At 45.2% G+C, this 15,201-nt stretch overlaps 1 protein-coding gene across 2 annotated transcripts in view; it reads right to left on the bottom strand.

Annotated features, from left to right (window-relative positions):
- HMMR (hyaluronan mediated motility receptor) overlaps positions 1-15,201 on the bottom strand; it is a 160,438-nt gene that overhangs the window by 60,165 nt on the left and 85,072 nt on the right. For both annotated transcript variants that reach the window (XM_075344452.1, XM_075344451.1), the window contains exons 13-15: positions 6,643-6,821; positions 5,399-5,547; positions 512-726 (exon numbers count right to left, since the gene is read on the bottom strand). In XM_075344452.1, the coding sequence (XP_075200567.1) occupies positions 512-726; positions 5,399-5,547; positions 6,643-6,821 (543 nt within the window). The remainder of the gene's footprint in view (positions 1-511; positions 727-5,398; positions 5,548-6,642; positions 6,822-15,201) is intronic.

Here is a 15,201-nt window from a genome sequence, read left to right as displayed (position 1 = left end):
ATGGTGAAGGAGCGCGGCATGAAGGGCTCCTGCCCTGAAGTCAACCTTAACAGCACCGCCGCCAGGGGGGTGAGAAGGGACATGCCGGGAGTCCAGTGGACCCGCTTTTCTTCCAAATCTTTAGAAAAAAATGAAAAATCAAAAGAGGATGCATGTGTGTGTGTGACCTCCTGAACACAAAGCATGAAACTGGGTTGGATTTGTCATCCGGGGAGTGTATATGCTCGGAGGGAGGAGCTACACTTTTAGTGTAGTACTTTGTGTGTCCTCCGGAGGCAGTAGCTATACACCCCATGGTTTGGGTCTCCCATAAGGAACGATAAAGAAATAAAAAAAAACCCCACACACCAGTTCTCCGTGTGTGAATGTGCCGCTAACTTCGCCCATTTCATTACAAAGAGTGGACCGGCCAGGATCGCCGAATGCCACACAAATCTACTGGTGGTCATACCCTTAAAATCAGTTCGGTTTTGTTTTTTTTCTTTTGATCTCCCTGCCATTCCCATCTCACCCTCTTAACGTTTCTTCTAAGCGCACAAGCTCCACAGCTCTTTCCTTGTTGGAGTGCTCCAGATGGAATATAATCTTCTCGGCATCGGCCTCCTGCTGTTGCAGTCTATCCAGCTCATCCAATGCCCCCTCCAGCTCGTCTTCCAGAAGACTCCGCTCCTTCATCATCTCCTCTTGCACATTCTGCAGTTCTACCTTGAGAGCGCTGGATGTCTCCTAAAAGGTGAAAGAGGAACAGCTAATGGTAGCAACAATGAGCATGATAACGAGAGAAAAAAAAAAGTTGCCCAAGTTCATAAAGATGGGAGAAAATGGCAAACTACTCAAACAAGCAACTTTGCAATTGATTGCCTTATTAAAAATACATTCCATTCACAAGAACAGAAGGGTTTTAATTTTATAGTGTACAACTCATTTAGGTTACTGGACACAGTGCAGTGCCAACATGGCCGGGTGCCTAGGTAGAGTGTGGAGCCATCACCAACACCATGTTTTACCCCCGCACTGGTGCAGGTCTGAAGCAGGCTTTATTACTAGGTAAATCCTCCCATGCCAACAAAAAAAATTAAAAAAGTGAACCAGAATATGAGATGGTATAAATGTAGCTTGTAAGCTCATGTTCACACTGATAAAGTCTAGTAAGAGTTTGTCAGCTGTGTAGTGGTGGATACCGCTCATGACAGACTGCCAGCAGCTGACGAATTCTTACTAGACTTAATGCATGTACACAGTGGAGGACACCGCTCCGACAGACTCCTAGCATCTGGCAAATATCTATTAGACTAAGCGTTTCTCATGACAATAAAGACCAGAGTCTAAAGACAGCTTTTAAACACAACATCGCTAACGAGAGGTCGTTGGGGTCACGGAATTTATGACGCACATCCGGCCTAGTTAGCGGCAGCGTTGCGTGTGAAACGCACGAACGACCGTTAATCAAAATTACGTACCTTATCGTTGATTGTTGACACGCCGTCCATTTCCCAAATATCATTGCTGTTGCAGGTTGTTTGTCGTTCCTGAGGCAGCACACATCGCTAAGTGTGACATCCCAGGAACGAGGAACAACCTCGTACCTGTGGCCGCCGGCAATGAGGAAGGAAGGATGTGGATGGGACGTTCGTCCCGCTCATCTCCGCCCCTATTGGGCGGCCACTTAGAAAGGAGGCGGTTCGCCGGCAACAGCGACGTTGCTAGGCAGGTAAGTACGTGACGGGTGTTAGTGATGACGTGCGCCACGGGCAGCGATTTGCCTGTGACGCAAAACCGACAGGGGCGGGTACGCTCGCCAGCAATATCGATAGCGATATCGATGCGTATATAGTGTGCTTTACAGCTTACAAAATTTGCTTATCTCATGTGCTAGTTACTGATGAAGGCCATATTTGGGCCGCAACGTGTAACTGCGCTGAATATTGAATAAATTAAATTATTTTCACTTAGTCTGGGAGTGCCTCGAATCTATCGGAAACCTACGTGACCACCCCAGCAATGAAACTGTGTGGAAGTGCCTTATCCTATTGATCAATGTGAATAAGGGCAGAGTGGCTGGGTCCCAACTGGACATAAAGCCATGGGAAGAGAGTGTAGGTACTGTCCCAATTGTGTACACGGTGTGAACGCTTTTTGCTTTTTTTTTGATCAAAGATAGTGTTAACCAAGTACCCCATGATCATTTATATGCATTATGCTTCTAATTAGTTACAGCAGGGTATATGTTTATATGTTCTTTGTTTTTTTACATCATGCTGTAGAGGCAAAACTGCCTCCCTGGTCACCAAGGCTGCCAGCAGTTTGGACCAGAGCCTTGATCATGCCGCTGGTCTGAACTATCAATCTTCTAGAGCCTACCAACACTTGGCAAAAGAAAAGCTGGGTGTGAAGCGCTCCTGAAGATGCATATTGGACAAGTAAATCAAAACAAAAAAAAAAAAAAAAAAAAAAAAAAAAAAATCAGTGAAAGAAAACATGCATCCTATATATCTGCATGAATCTGTAATGATAGTCAAATGATCAAACATAACCATTAGGTAAGGATGTATGGACCAATTATGTAAGGACAAATAGCAAATTTGAATTGAAAAAAAAAAAAAAAAAAAATGTGTCCAAAATATTTTTAATGCACAATATGCACACACACCATCAATGTGCAGGATAATATGTGCAATTGCAACTACCTGATTTACCTGGTATACATGACAGACTAAAGGGCCATTTACATGCTACGACATCACTAACGATATATCGTCGGGGTCACGGTGTTTGTGACGCACATCCGGTGCCATTAGCGACTTCGCAGCATGTGACACCTATGAGCGACCTTAAGCGATCACAAAAAAGGCAAAAATCGTTGCTCTGTGACACGTCATTCACTTACCAAAAATCGTTGTCTGGTTAGTAGCGAGGTTGTTTGTCATTCCTGCAGCAGCACACAATCTCTGTGTGTGACACTGCAGGAACGAGGAACAACATCGCACCTGCGGCCGCCCACAATGAGGAAGGAGGTGGGCGGCATGTTCCGGTCGCTCATCTCCGCCCCTCCTCTGCTATTGGGCGGCCGCTTAGTGAAGTCACTGACGCAGAACGCACCCCTCCCTTGAAGGAGGGATTGTTCGGTGTCTCCAGCGACGTCGCACAGCAGGTATGTGCGTGTGACGCTGCCGTTAGCTACGGCAGCATTCACCACATATCACACCAACGACGGGGGCGGGTGCTATAGCTACCGATGTTGCAGCGTGTAAAGCACCCTTGAGGCTATTGAAAACAGCAGACTTATACCCGGTGTCATTGTTGGTGGACCCAGATATAGTGGTGTCCAATCTGCAAAGGACTGGAATCCAATATGAAAGCATTGGAGGATCAAGTGGGATCGTGCCTATATACTAGGTAAATCAGGTAGTTGCAATCAAAGCAATAGTGCAGAACAGCTGCATACTGATGGTGTGTGATTGCCATCTAGTGGCTGTGTGCTATAATCTTCTCTTGAAATATTTGCATTGGCTTTTTTCTGTCTAGATCATTTTATACACAAATTGTACCATTGGCGCCAACATTGTTTAGCAGCACAAGTATAAAATCTTTATGTAAAATTCTAATATACAACAATGGCCTAATCATGTGCTGTTACAGCGTTCGTGAATGATATGGTTATTAACCCATTACTTGCCAAATTAGGTCTTTTTATTAAATGAGATTGAAAAAAGAAAAAAAAAAAAAATTGAAAATGAAATATAAGCAAAATTAATGAATTTAATGAATGAATTAAATGAATTAATGATTAATTAATTTAATGAATTTTAAGCAGTGTTGATCGAACGGCCAATAATCCGGGGCCGGCGGATCACTGACAGATTTAAAAAAAAAAAAAAAGTCCGATCCGCTCCGGAATCCGGTGCCCATATAAAAGTCAATGGGGGATCGGAATCCGGAGGGTTAAACAGTTTGTGGAGGGGCTAGGAGCGAGCGCAGCATACTCACCGAGGAGCAGTCATGGCGGCACACTCCTTCCGTGTCACGCCGTTACCTTCCGGAGCAGACAATTCAATATTCATGGTTTTCCCGCCCACCGGCGCGTGTTGGTTGCAGCTAGACACGCCCCCATCCTGAGTGGCAGCGTGTCAGCTAACTGCAACCAATCACAGAACGGCCGGTGGGCGGGGAAAGCAGTGCACTGTCAGTCAGTTCACAGTGGTAAACACTTGGCAGCACAGTTCTAGCGCTCGGCTGCAGCCCCAGCCATCGCGTTGTATCTGTGCTGTGTATACAGTGCCCGGAGTCACACGTGCGAGGCTGCCGGGTGCTGCCATGGCAGACTTGCGTGAGCCCCTCACATGTGCGACTCCGGTGAAAGAAAGAAAAAAAAACAAAAAAAAAAACAAAAAAAACACACCACCACGACGTGCGGTTCACCCCCCCTCCAATGTTCACATCCAGCCATAACGCCGGCCAGGGGCTGGTATATCCTCAGCCCGCAGCCGTCCGGTATGTCGCATCTGTTAGATGTGACCATACCGGTGTGAGATACCGGCTCTTCCCGCTGGCGTGATGCGGTGCCAGTCGGGGTAATAGCAGGGGTTAGCAGCGGCGCACGGCTGCTGCTAAACCCTAGGTTTGTGTGATGGCACAGGCGTCTATTAGATACCTGCATCACACAAACCTTTAAATGACAGTAAATAAACACAAACACAGAACAATCCTCTATTTGAAATAAAATACAAAACACTCCTCCTTCACCACTTTATTGACCCCCAAATACCCTGCAGCTCCGACGTAATCTACAGAAGTCCCGTGGCGACACATCCGGCTCTGCTACATCTCAGAGCGAGCAGCCATAGAGCACGGCTGCCCGCTCTGAGTGCAGCCTGAGGGGGCGCGTCAGCCTGCAACCAATCACCGCTGAGAGGACGGCCGGTGGGCGGGGAAAACACGGAAAGCTGTGTGACTGCGTGCACAGCACAGGAAGTGAAAGCGCGACCCAGAAGCAGTGTGCCACCTTGACAGAGTCTCGGTAAGTATGTAACGCTCATTTAGTTATTGTTTTTTAACATTATTTATTGCAGATTCCGGATCGTGCAGCCGGAATCCCGTGCCTGGGTCCGGCCCGGGCATAGCACTGAAACCGCGCGGATCCGGACGTTTACAGTCCGGGTCCGCTCAGCACTAATTTTAAGCAAAAAATTAGGCGTCCCAAAAAAAGGACATTGGTAGATAATAGGTTAAATAACATTTTTGAAATGTTTTGTTTCTCGGGGATCCTTTTTGGTCCACTGCATATTTTTAACTTTGTACTCACTGGACTAAATATGCATTAAAAATAAATATTTTGGACACAATCTTTTTTTGCCATCTTGGATAAGTGCAAGAACAATGTCCATGGTACAGCGGTTACCTTTTCCTTCTCCAGCAGCATTTTCCGTTCCTCCTCTTGCTTTTGTAAGGTCTGCCGCTCTCCATCTCCTTGGCTCAGATTCAGCTTTAGGGCTTCCAATTCTGCAGATAAACTGTTCTCTCGTGAGTGGCCTTCAGCTAAGAGGTTTTCTGTAAAACATGGGAACAAGTACATTTTTTTTTTTTGAAACATTACATTTTCATTAAAGCATAAAGTCATATTTCACCATATATGCAGCAACAACTTTACATTATGCATTCACTTATTTCTTCTTAAATTAACATTTGAACAGTGATAACGGCCATAGAGCACGACCGCAGGCTGTGTAGCCAATGACTGAGCCGCGATGATTGCACGGCAAGCAGATACTGTCACCGGCTGGGGGCGCGTCTGCCTGCCTGCAACCAATCACAGACTAGAGGAGCGCCGGTGGGCGGCGAAAACACGGAAAGCTGTGTGTATGTGATTCACAGTACAGGAAGTGAATGCGTGACCCGGAAGCAGTGAGATTCTCAGTAAGTATGAAACACTGTTGTTTTATTACTGTTCTTTATTATTATTTTCCCCATATTATTATTTATTATATTCTTTATTATTTAATTATTTTCCCCAGTGTCGGATCCGGATCGTGCACCCGGAATACCGGATCAGACAACCGCAAATCTTTGAAACCGTGCGGATCCGAACTTTTACAGTTCGGATCAGCTAAGCCCTAGAGAGGGGCGACTACATCAGATTGTACCCGCGTGTTACCAGTAATGTCACATCTCTACATTCACAGTATTTATCTGAAGGATAGCCAGCGGTCCCATTTTTTGAGGAATAGTTATGTCTTGTTCGTGGAAGAGGCGATTAGTTTGACAGTTCTTAAATCAGCGCTGTAATCTCAGCCAGTGACAGACACTCAGGATTTCTCCAATAACTTGCCATTTTGCTTTTGGTGGCTGCGAGGACGTGCACCATCACGGTGAAATTCGAACAGGACTAAGTTCAGGTCATTGGAGTCAAGCGCCTGTTTAGTGATTTTCATTGGAATAATGTGAATTTTGGACATTAAATGATTAATTCCATTCCACAGTAATTTTACCTTATCGCATGACCATCAGATATGCATCATAGTGTCTCTGCATCTCCAGCACACGTCTGAGGTGTTATGGTAGATTTGCGACAACAATTGCAGGAACAAGTAATTTTAACACAACCTCTATACAAACAAGTCTCGGACACCATAGTCGGGTGCTCACCCTTCTCCTGCAATAGTACAGTATACTTGTCCTCAAGCTCTCTCATTTTGCCCAATAGCTCTTCTTCCTTTTGGCTGAAGCTGTCCCTTTGGCTTTTTTGTTCCACCTCTTTCTGCTCTAATTGCTCTTCAGCTTGGCCTATAAGCAGCTTGTAGTTTTCAGCTTGTGAAATGATATCACTGAAAAACAAAGTTACACATTTCCTCCACATTCGTTAAAAATTCTGGAAATTTCATGACATCTTCCATTTTTGTGCTTTAAAGAAGGGAATTTTGTTTACTTACCGTAAATTCCTTTTCTTCTAGCTCCTATTGGGAGACCCAGACAATTGGGTGTATAGCTTCTGCCTCCGGAGGCCACACAAAGTATTACACTTTAAAAAGTGTAACCCCTCCCCTCTGCTATACACCCTCCCGTGCATCACGGGCTCCTCAGTTTTGGTGCAAAAGCAGGAAGGAGGAAACTTATAAATTGGTCTAAGGTAAATTCAATCCGAAGGATGTTCGGAGAACTGAAAACCATGAACCAAAAGAACCATTCAACATGAACAACATGTGTACACAAAAGAACAACCAGCCCAAAGGGAACAGGGGCGGGTGCTGGGTCTCCCAATAGGAGCTAGAAGAAAAGGAATTTACGGTAAGTAAACAAAATTCCCTTCTTCTTTGTCGCTCCATTGGGAGACCCAGACAATTGGGACGTCCAAAAGCAGTCCCTGGGTGGGTAAAAGAATACCTCGATAAAAAAGCCGAAAACGACCCCCTCTTACAGGTGGGCAACCGCCGCCTGAAGGACTCGCCTACCTAGACTGGCGTCTTCCAAAGCATAGGTATGCACCTGATAGTGTTTCGTGAAAGTGTGCAGACTAGACCACGTAGCTGCCTGACACACCTGCTGAGCCGTAGCCCGGTGCCGCAATGCCCAGGACGCACCCACGGCTCTGGTAGAATGGGCTTTCAGCCCCAAAGGAAGCGGAAGCCCATAAGAACGGTAGGCTTCAAGAATCGGTTCCTTGATCCACCGAGCCAAGGTTGACTTGGAAGCCTGCGAACCCTTACGCTGGCCAGCGACAAGGACAAAGAGCGCATCTGAACGGCGCAGGGGCGCCGTGCGAGACACGTAGAGCCGGAGTGCTCTCACCAGATCTAATGAGTGCAAATCCTTTTCACATTGGTGAATTGGATTAGGGCAAAATGAAGGTAAGGAGATATCCTGATTGAGATGAAAAGGAGATACCACCTTAGGGAGAAATTCCGGAACAGGACGCAGAACCACCTTATCCTGGTGAAAAACCAGGAAGGGGGCTTTGCATGACAGAGCTGCCAGCTCCGACACTCTACGGAGTGATGTAACTGCCACTAGAAATGCCACCTTCTGCGAAAGACGTGATAAAGAGAGACATCCCGCAGCGGCTCGAAAGGTGGTTTCTGAAGAGCCGTTAGCACCCTGTTAAGGTCCCAGGGTTCCAGCGGACGCTTATAAGGTGGGACTATGTGGCAAACTCCCTGCAGGAACGTGCGGACCTGCGGAAGCCTGGCTAGACGCTTTTGAAAAAATACGGATAGCGCCGATACTTGTCCCTTGAGAGAGCCGAGAGACAAACCCTTGTCCATTCCAGATTGAAGGAATGAAAGAAAAGTGGGTAAGGCAAAGGGCCAGGGAGTAAAACCATTATCAGAGCACCAGGATAAGAAGATCCTCCAAGACCTGTAATAGATCTTGGCGGAAGTTGATTTCCTGGCCTGTCTCATAGTGGCAATGACATCTTGAGATAACCCTGAGGACGCTAGGAGCCAGGACTCAATGGCCACACAGTCAGGTTGAGGGCCACAGAATTCAGATGGAAAAACGGCCCTTGTGACAGCAAGTCTGGGCGGTCTGGGAGCGCCCACGGTTGATCCACCGTGAGATGCCACAGATCCGGGTACCACGACCGCCTCGGCCAATCTGGGGCGACTAGAATGGCGCGACGACAGTCGGACCTGATTTTGCGCAGCACTCTGGGCAGCATCGCCAGAGGAGGAAATACATAAGGAAGTCGAAACTGCGACCAATCCTGAACTAATGCGTCCGCCGCCAGAGCTCTGTGATCTTGAGACCAGGCCATGAATGCCGGGACTTTGTTGTTGTGCCGTGACGCCATGAGATCGACGTCCAGCGTTCCCCAGCGGCGACAGATCTCTCGAAACACGTCTGGGTGAAGAGAGCATTCCCCCGCGTCCATGCCCTGACGACTGAGAAAATCTGCTTCCCAGTTTTCTACGCCCGGGATGTGAACTGCGGAGATGGTGGAGGCTGTGGCTTCCACCCACTGCAGAATCCGTCGGACCTCCTGGAAGGCTTGACGACTGCGAGTGCCGCCTTGGTGGTTGATGTATGCGACGGCAGTGGCGTTGTCCGACTGGATCCGGATCTGCCTGCCCTCCAGCCACCGCTTTAAAGCCAATAGGGCTAGATACACTGCCCTTATCTCCAGAATATTGATCTGAAGGGATGACTATCGGAGTCCAGATTCCCTGAGCCCTGTGGTGGAGAAAAACCGCCCCCCACCCTGACAGGCTCGCGTCCGTGGTGACCACAGCCCAGGTTGGGGGTAGGAAGGATTTTCCCCGCGACAGAGAGATGGGAAGGAGCCACCACTGAAGTGACGTCTTGGTTGCAAGGGAAAGAGAGACGTTCCTGTCGAGGGAAGTCGACCTCCTGTCCCATTTGCGGAGAATGTCCCACTGGAGTGGCCGCAGATGGAATTGCGCGAAGGGCACTGCCTCCATCGCTGCCACCATCTTCCCCAGGAAGTGCATGAGGCGCCTCAAGGGGTGTGACTGACCCCGAAGAAGAGATAGCACCCCTGCCTGCAGAGAAAGCTGTTTGTCCAGCGGTAGCATGACTACTGCTGACTGAGTATGAAACTCCATCCCAAGGTAAGTCAGTGATTGGGTCGGTTTCAACTTGAATTTTGGGAAGTTGATGATCCACCCGACCTGCTGAAGAGTCGCCAGAGCGACGGAAAGGCTGTGTTGACACGCCATCTGAGAGGGTGCCCTGACCAGAAGATCGTCTAAGTAGGGAATCACCGAGTGGCCCTGAGAGTGTAGGACCGCCACAACAGATGCCATGACCTTGGTGAACACCCGTGGGGCTGTCGCCAGGCCGAAAGGCAATGCCACGAACTGAAGGAGTTTTTCCCCGATGGCGAAACGCAAAAAGCGTTGATGTTCGGGTGCGATCGGCACATGGAAATAAGCATCCTTGATGTCGATCGATGCTAGGAAGTCTCCTTGTGACATCGATGCGATGACCGAGCGGAGAGATTCCATCCGAAACAGTCTGGTGCTCACATGTCTGTTGAGTAGTTTGAGGTCCAGAACGGGACGGAACGAACCGTCCTTCTTTGGCACCACGAACAAGTTGGAGTAAAAGCCGCGACCATGTTCCTGAGGGGGAACAGGGATCACAACTCCTTCTGTCTTCAGATATAAAGAAATTGGTGTGCACTCTGCCCTAAACAAGGGGAAAATTGAGGTGCTAGTGAAGGGACCGAGGTCCGAGTAACAATCTATAGGAATCACTGCACTCTCTTAGAATAAGAAGGTATCAACAGATTCGTTTTTGTGCCAAAAATCTTTTTTATTATTATTATTCAAAAAGAATTTCTTTCAATCATAAGATAGTCTAAGTGAAGATGGGACGTTTCGGCCCAATAACGGGCCTTCTTCACGCCAAAAACACTAAAAAAATACAAAAACAGACAACAATCAATATATACACTATGTTACAGGGTTAACATGAAGATAGTGAAGCAAATATACAAAAGCACATGTAGAAGTATTAACATGTCACGCTTGGATAAAAATGCAAAGCACAGTAATAAAAGACATACTGGAAGTTTGTCACAAAGGTAAGTATGTATAGAGGAAAAAAGAGAAGAAAGAAGAAGAAGAGCAAGAGGAAAACAGGCAACATTGTGGTCTATGTGGGTGGTATACCATACCTCAGTAGCTACGGGGAGATTGTTTCAGGTTCAGTGCATGAAAAGAGATTTTGTACAGAAGGGGTATCTTGTAGAAAAGGAGTATCTAGAAAGGACCACAACTCTAGTTTATTAGCTCCTGTACTGGACGTCTTAGAGACCAGATCCTAAGGAGGAGAAGTGCAGGTATAAGTAAACAGGAGTATTAGATAAACATTCAAACTTAGTATGGATTTATTATAGAGGTTTTTTTACCTTAATGGCATTTGCGTACACCCTGTCAGAGTGAGTTATAAGAAATTCTGAAAGCCGGGCCAATGACCAATTATATTCACCTTGTGAATCCTTTAAAATATTCAGCACATGTAAAATTAAAGGTCCGAGCACTTAAATTGGTAGATATGAGGCATATATCATAAATACCTTGTGGTTTAGAAGGTTCAGTATAGTAGTACTTGAATTGGTAGGTTCAGACCTGGGACAAGTGGTCTATGAGGAAAAGAATGAAACTGACTACCAGCGCCACCTATTGGTACAATAATTTAAAGACTAGCTTATAATGTATATACTACCTCAATAAAGCTGCTATAGGATCCTGTTTCACTTCTGTGCATAAACACTTGAGTAAGTATTCTGACTTGTGTACTCTAGGAGATTTAAACATACATAATCAGAGGGGTATACACCGATCTCTCACTAGCTATTGTAATATATATTGTCATTACCTTCAAACCAAGGTGTGTGTCAGAGGTTGCATGGTCCGGAAAGTTATTAGTAATGCCATAGGTATTGTGGTAAGCTGAAACAAGGGTGATCATAATCAAGGCAAGTTCAATCAATAGTATAGAAAGAGCTCCCATTAGATCTTTCTGGGTTACCTGAGTTTCCTTGAAATAATGGGTACAGAGTGGTCAGTGCCTCTATGGTAGAGAAAGAGGGAAGAGGTGTTATTATACTCCTGCCGTTTTTGGAATATTCCTGCCGTTTTTTGAGAGAAGTATGTGCACCTAGTTCCTGAAAGCAACCTACCTCATCGCCGTCTTCCCAGACTGTGGCTGATTGCGCCCTGTGAGCCGGCTTGCAAGCTCATTTAGCATCGCAAAACCGGAAGTGGCGTCAGACGCCGGCGCATGCGCAGTAGCGATCTGGAATACTATTAGAATGTATAAGGTACCGTGTAGTCTGTAAAAGAGGCGCCTGCGCATGCGCAATGGGTGTTTTTATATACTTCAATACAGGCCAGTGCTGGGAAGACGTGAATGGAGATTGACATTTGTTGCCTGCATAATTATATTACAGAAAGTGAAAAGAAGCGATCAAAGATAGTCAGGATAGGATCGGAGGTGTGTAAGGACATGGAATTCCATCATGAAATACTCTTTTAACAATATAGAAATATAGAAATATGTGTGGATTATCCACATAGTTACATGGAGAAATGTTATTCCCTGAATTAGGGAGGGAGAAGTCACATCCCACTGAAGTTCTGAGAAACAAGAGAAAGGTTTTTTTTCCCTTTTGGAATTCTGGATACAAATCAACCTTAAGAAATGTCCATACACAGTCCATCTTCATAATGTGTATCGGATTTGACCTGGAAAGGAGATTTTTTTCTTTTTTTGTTTTTTTGGGGGGGAGAGAACACAGTGAAGGTCCCAATACATTAGAAGCAAGCATACGGCTATATTAGAGAATTATATAGGGTGAAATTTATACATTACCAGCTATTAGTGCGTGCACAATGGTAGAGGAAAATGTGACATTTCTTAGGTTTTCTGGAGGGAAAAAAGAAAGGATAGTTAGAATAATCCTAAAATTAGTCTCCTAAAGTTCAGAGAGGTCTCTTATGAACTAGGCCAGTCTATTTCTCTATTTAGACCCTTTGGGGTTAGGGTCTGTAACTTGTATATCCAGAAACTCTCTCTTTTTTTCAAAAGTTCTATATGATTTCCTCCTCGTCTGGGTCTATGTACCCTATCAATAACCTGGTAGCGTAATTGTGCAACACTATGTTTTGCTTCGTGGAAATGTTGTGGAATGGGGAGCCATAGTTTACCGCATCTGATTGTGGACTTGTGACTGGCTATTCTATCGCCTACGTGTTGGATGGTTTCGCCTACATATAGTAAGCCACATGGGCACTTGATGATATATACCACAAAATTGCTTTCACACGTAAAGTACTCCTTGATTGGAAAACTCTTACCCGATCTCGGGTGCACAAAATGATCTCCTTTAATCACATTGGAACAGGATGCACAGCCTAGACATGGAAATGTACCAGTGCGTCTTGGTGTAAGTACTGTTTGTAGGATATTCTTCTCACTCCCTATGTCTGCCTTAATTAAAGAGTCCCTGATGTTTTGAGGTCTCCTCTTGCACATTAAAGGTGGGAGTAGGAATGGTGTTATTTCCGGGTATGCTTTTCTCAATAAGGGCCAGTGGTGATTGATAATACTGTAAATCTTTGGCATCGATGGATGATGAGTATGTACGAAGGGTAGCCTCTCTACTGTCTGACACTTTTCTGATGGCGTAGATAATAGCGCCTTCTCTCTCTCATTTGTTAATAGGGTTTCTGGATATTTTCGTTCCAGAAACCTTTGTGTCATTTCATCTAATCTTAGATTTTTTGTGGTTTCCTCAGAGACTATTCTCGTGATTCTCTTAAATTGTGATCTGGGCAAACTGTCTTTAGTAGATTTTGGGTGGCAGCTAGTATATAACAACATACAGTTGCGATCTGTTGGTTTCCGATAGAGGTCTGAGGATAATTGTCCACTTTCATCCTTTCTTATGTAAGTGTCAAGAAAATTGATCTCATCTTGGTGGTAATTTAGTGTAAATCTCAACTCCGGCCATATGTTATTAATGTGTCTATCGAAGATCATGAGGCTGGTGTTGTCCCCTTGCCAAATGCAGAAAATATCGTCGATGAATCTGACCCAAATGAGGGTCAGTTCATCGAAAGAAGGATAAGAATATACATATCTGTTCTCAAAAAAATCCATGTAAAGATTTGCATATGCCGGGGCTACATTCGAGCCCATTGCGGTCCCGTGTCGCTGTATATAGAAATCGTCCCTAAAGAGAAAATAATTCTCCTCTAGTACTATGTCAAGTAGGCCCATTATGAAGTCCCTTGAGTCCTGGCTTAGATCAGTTTTTTCTAAGGCAAGTTTTGTCGCCCTAGTACCTTTACTGTGAGAGATTGATGTATATAAACTACTCACATCCCATGTGCACAGAAGACTGTTCGGAGAGGCTCTTTGAAGGGTTTTAATTTTTAGTAAAAACTCATTAGTGTCCAAAATATGAGATCTGGTGTTTTTTGTCAAGGGGGTTAGTATTTTTTCCAAATAGATAGAAAGCGGTGACAGGATTGATTCTGTGGATGCCACAATAGGTCGACCTGGGGGATTATTGAGTGTTTTGTGAACTTTAGGGAGTGTGTAAAAAACAGGTGTTATCGGGTGTGTTTTTGTAAGAAAAGTGCGGGTTGTTTGGTCAAGGACACCTTTCTCTTGGTATGTGGATAAAAAGTTCTGGATTCTTGTTTGAATTTTAAATACTGGATCTGAGGAGATTCTCTGGTAAGTCACGGTGTCATTCAGTTGACGTTTTATTTCCTGTATGTAATCGTGTGTATTTTGGACCACAATGGCACCCCCTTTGTCAGCTGGTTTCAGAGTTATGGACTTATTGTTCCTAAGTGAGGTTATAGCAAGCCTCTCTAGGGCACTGATGTTATTTCGTGTGGGGAAGAAACCCAACTCGTGTTCATGAATCTTATTTTTTACATCCCGATCAACTAGATCTATAAACGTCTCCACTGCATGATTCGTTTTAGGTGGCATGTACTGGCTAGGGTTACGGAGACCTAGTGTTTTGATACTGGTTTCCTTAGGAGGTGGTTCAGAAACGGGGTTCTGAGAGGGGTTAATACCAAAATGAGTTTTTAATCTAACTGCCCTATAGAATCTCTGCATATCCTTTTCAAGTGTAAAGGAATCCCATTTCGGTGTAGGGCAAAAAGTGAGACCTTTATTAAGGACAGTTAATTCATTCGGAGCTAGAGTATAGTCAGAAATGTTGATAACTAGATTGGGACCCTCACCTGTGATCTCAACGTCATCCCCCATTCTCCGCTTCCGCCTCCTCGACCGCCTCGTTGGTTGGGTCTTCTTCTGCTTGGTCCTAAAAAAGATGTTGTATTTGGAAGGCTGCCGCCGGATTCGCTGCCGGAAGAGGCTGAGTGATTGTAAACTGGTTGTCTCCTCCATTGTCTTGTGTTGGTTTGTCCTTCGTTCCACCTATAAACTCTGTTGTTTAGATAATCGTCTGTATCCCTTTGAAATTTCTGTCTCTTCTTTTCTTCCAGACCTTTTTTGAAATCCTTTAGTGTATCCTCGACTTTTTTCTTTAAAGAAGCCAGGTCCCCTGGGGTTAGACTATCCGCTAATTGAGTTTCAATGCTTATAATTTTCTCTTTTGACTCCTTTATGGCTGTCTGGAGATATTCCACTGTCAGCACAATTAAATCCAAAGAGCACTTATTGAGAATCTGTTGATACTTCTTACAATAACTC

The sequence above is a fragment of the Anomaloglossus baeobatrachus genome, chromosome 4 (genome assembly GCF_048569485.1).
Source record: "Anomaloglossus baeobatrachus isolate aAnoBae1 chromosome 4, aAnoBae1.hap1, whole genome shotgun sequence".
NCBI lineage: Eukaryota > Metazoa > Chordata > Amphibia > Anura > Aromobatidae > Anomaloglossus > Anomaloglossus baeobatrachus.
The sequence above is the reverse complement of the archived record's forward strand: the minus strand, read 5'-3'. Positions and strand labels throughout refer to the sequence as shown.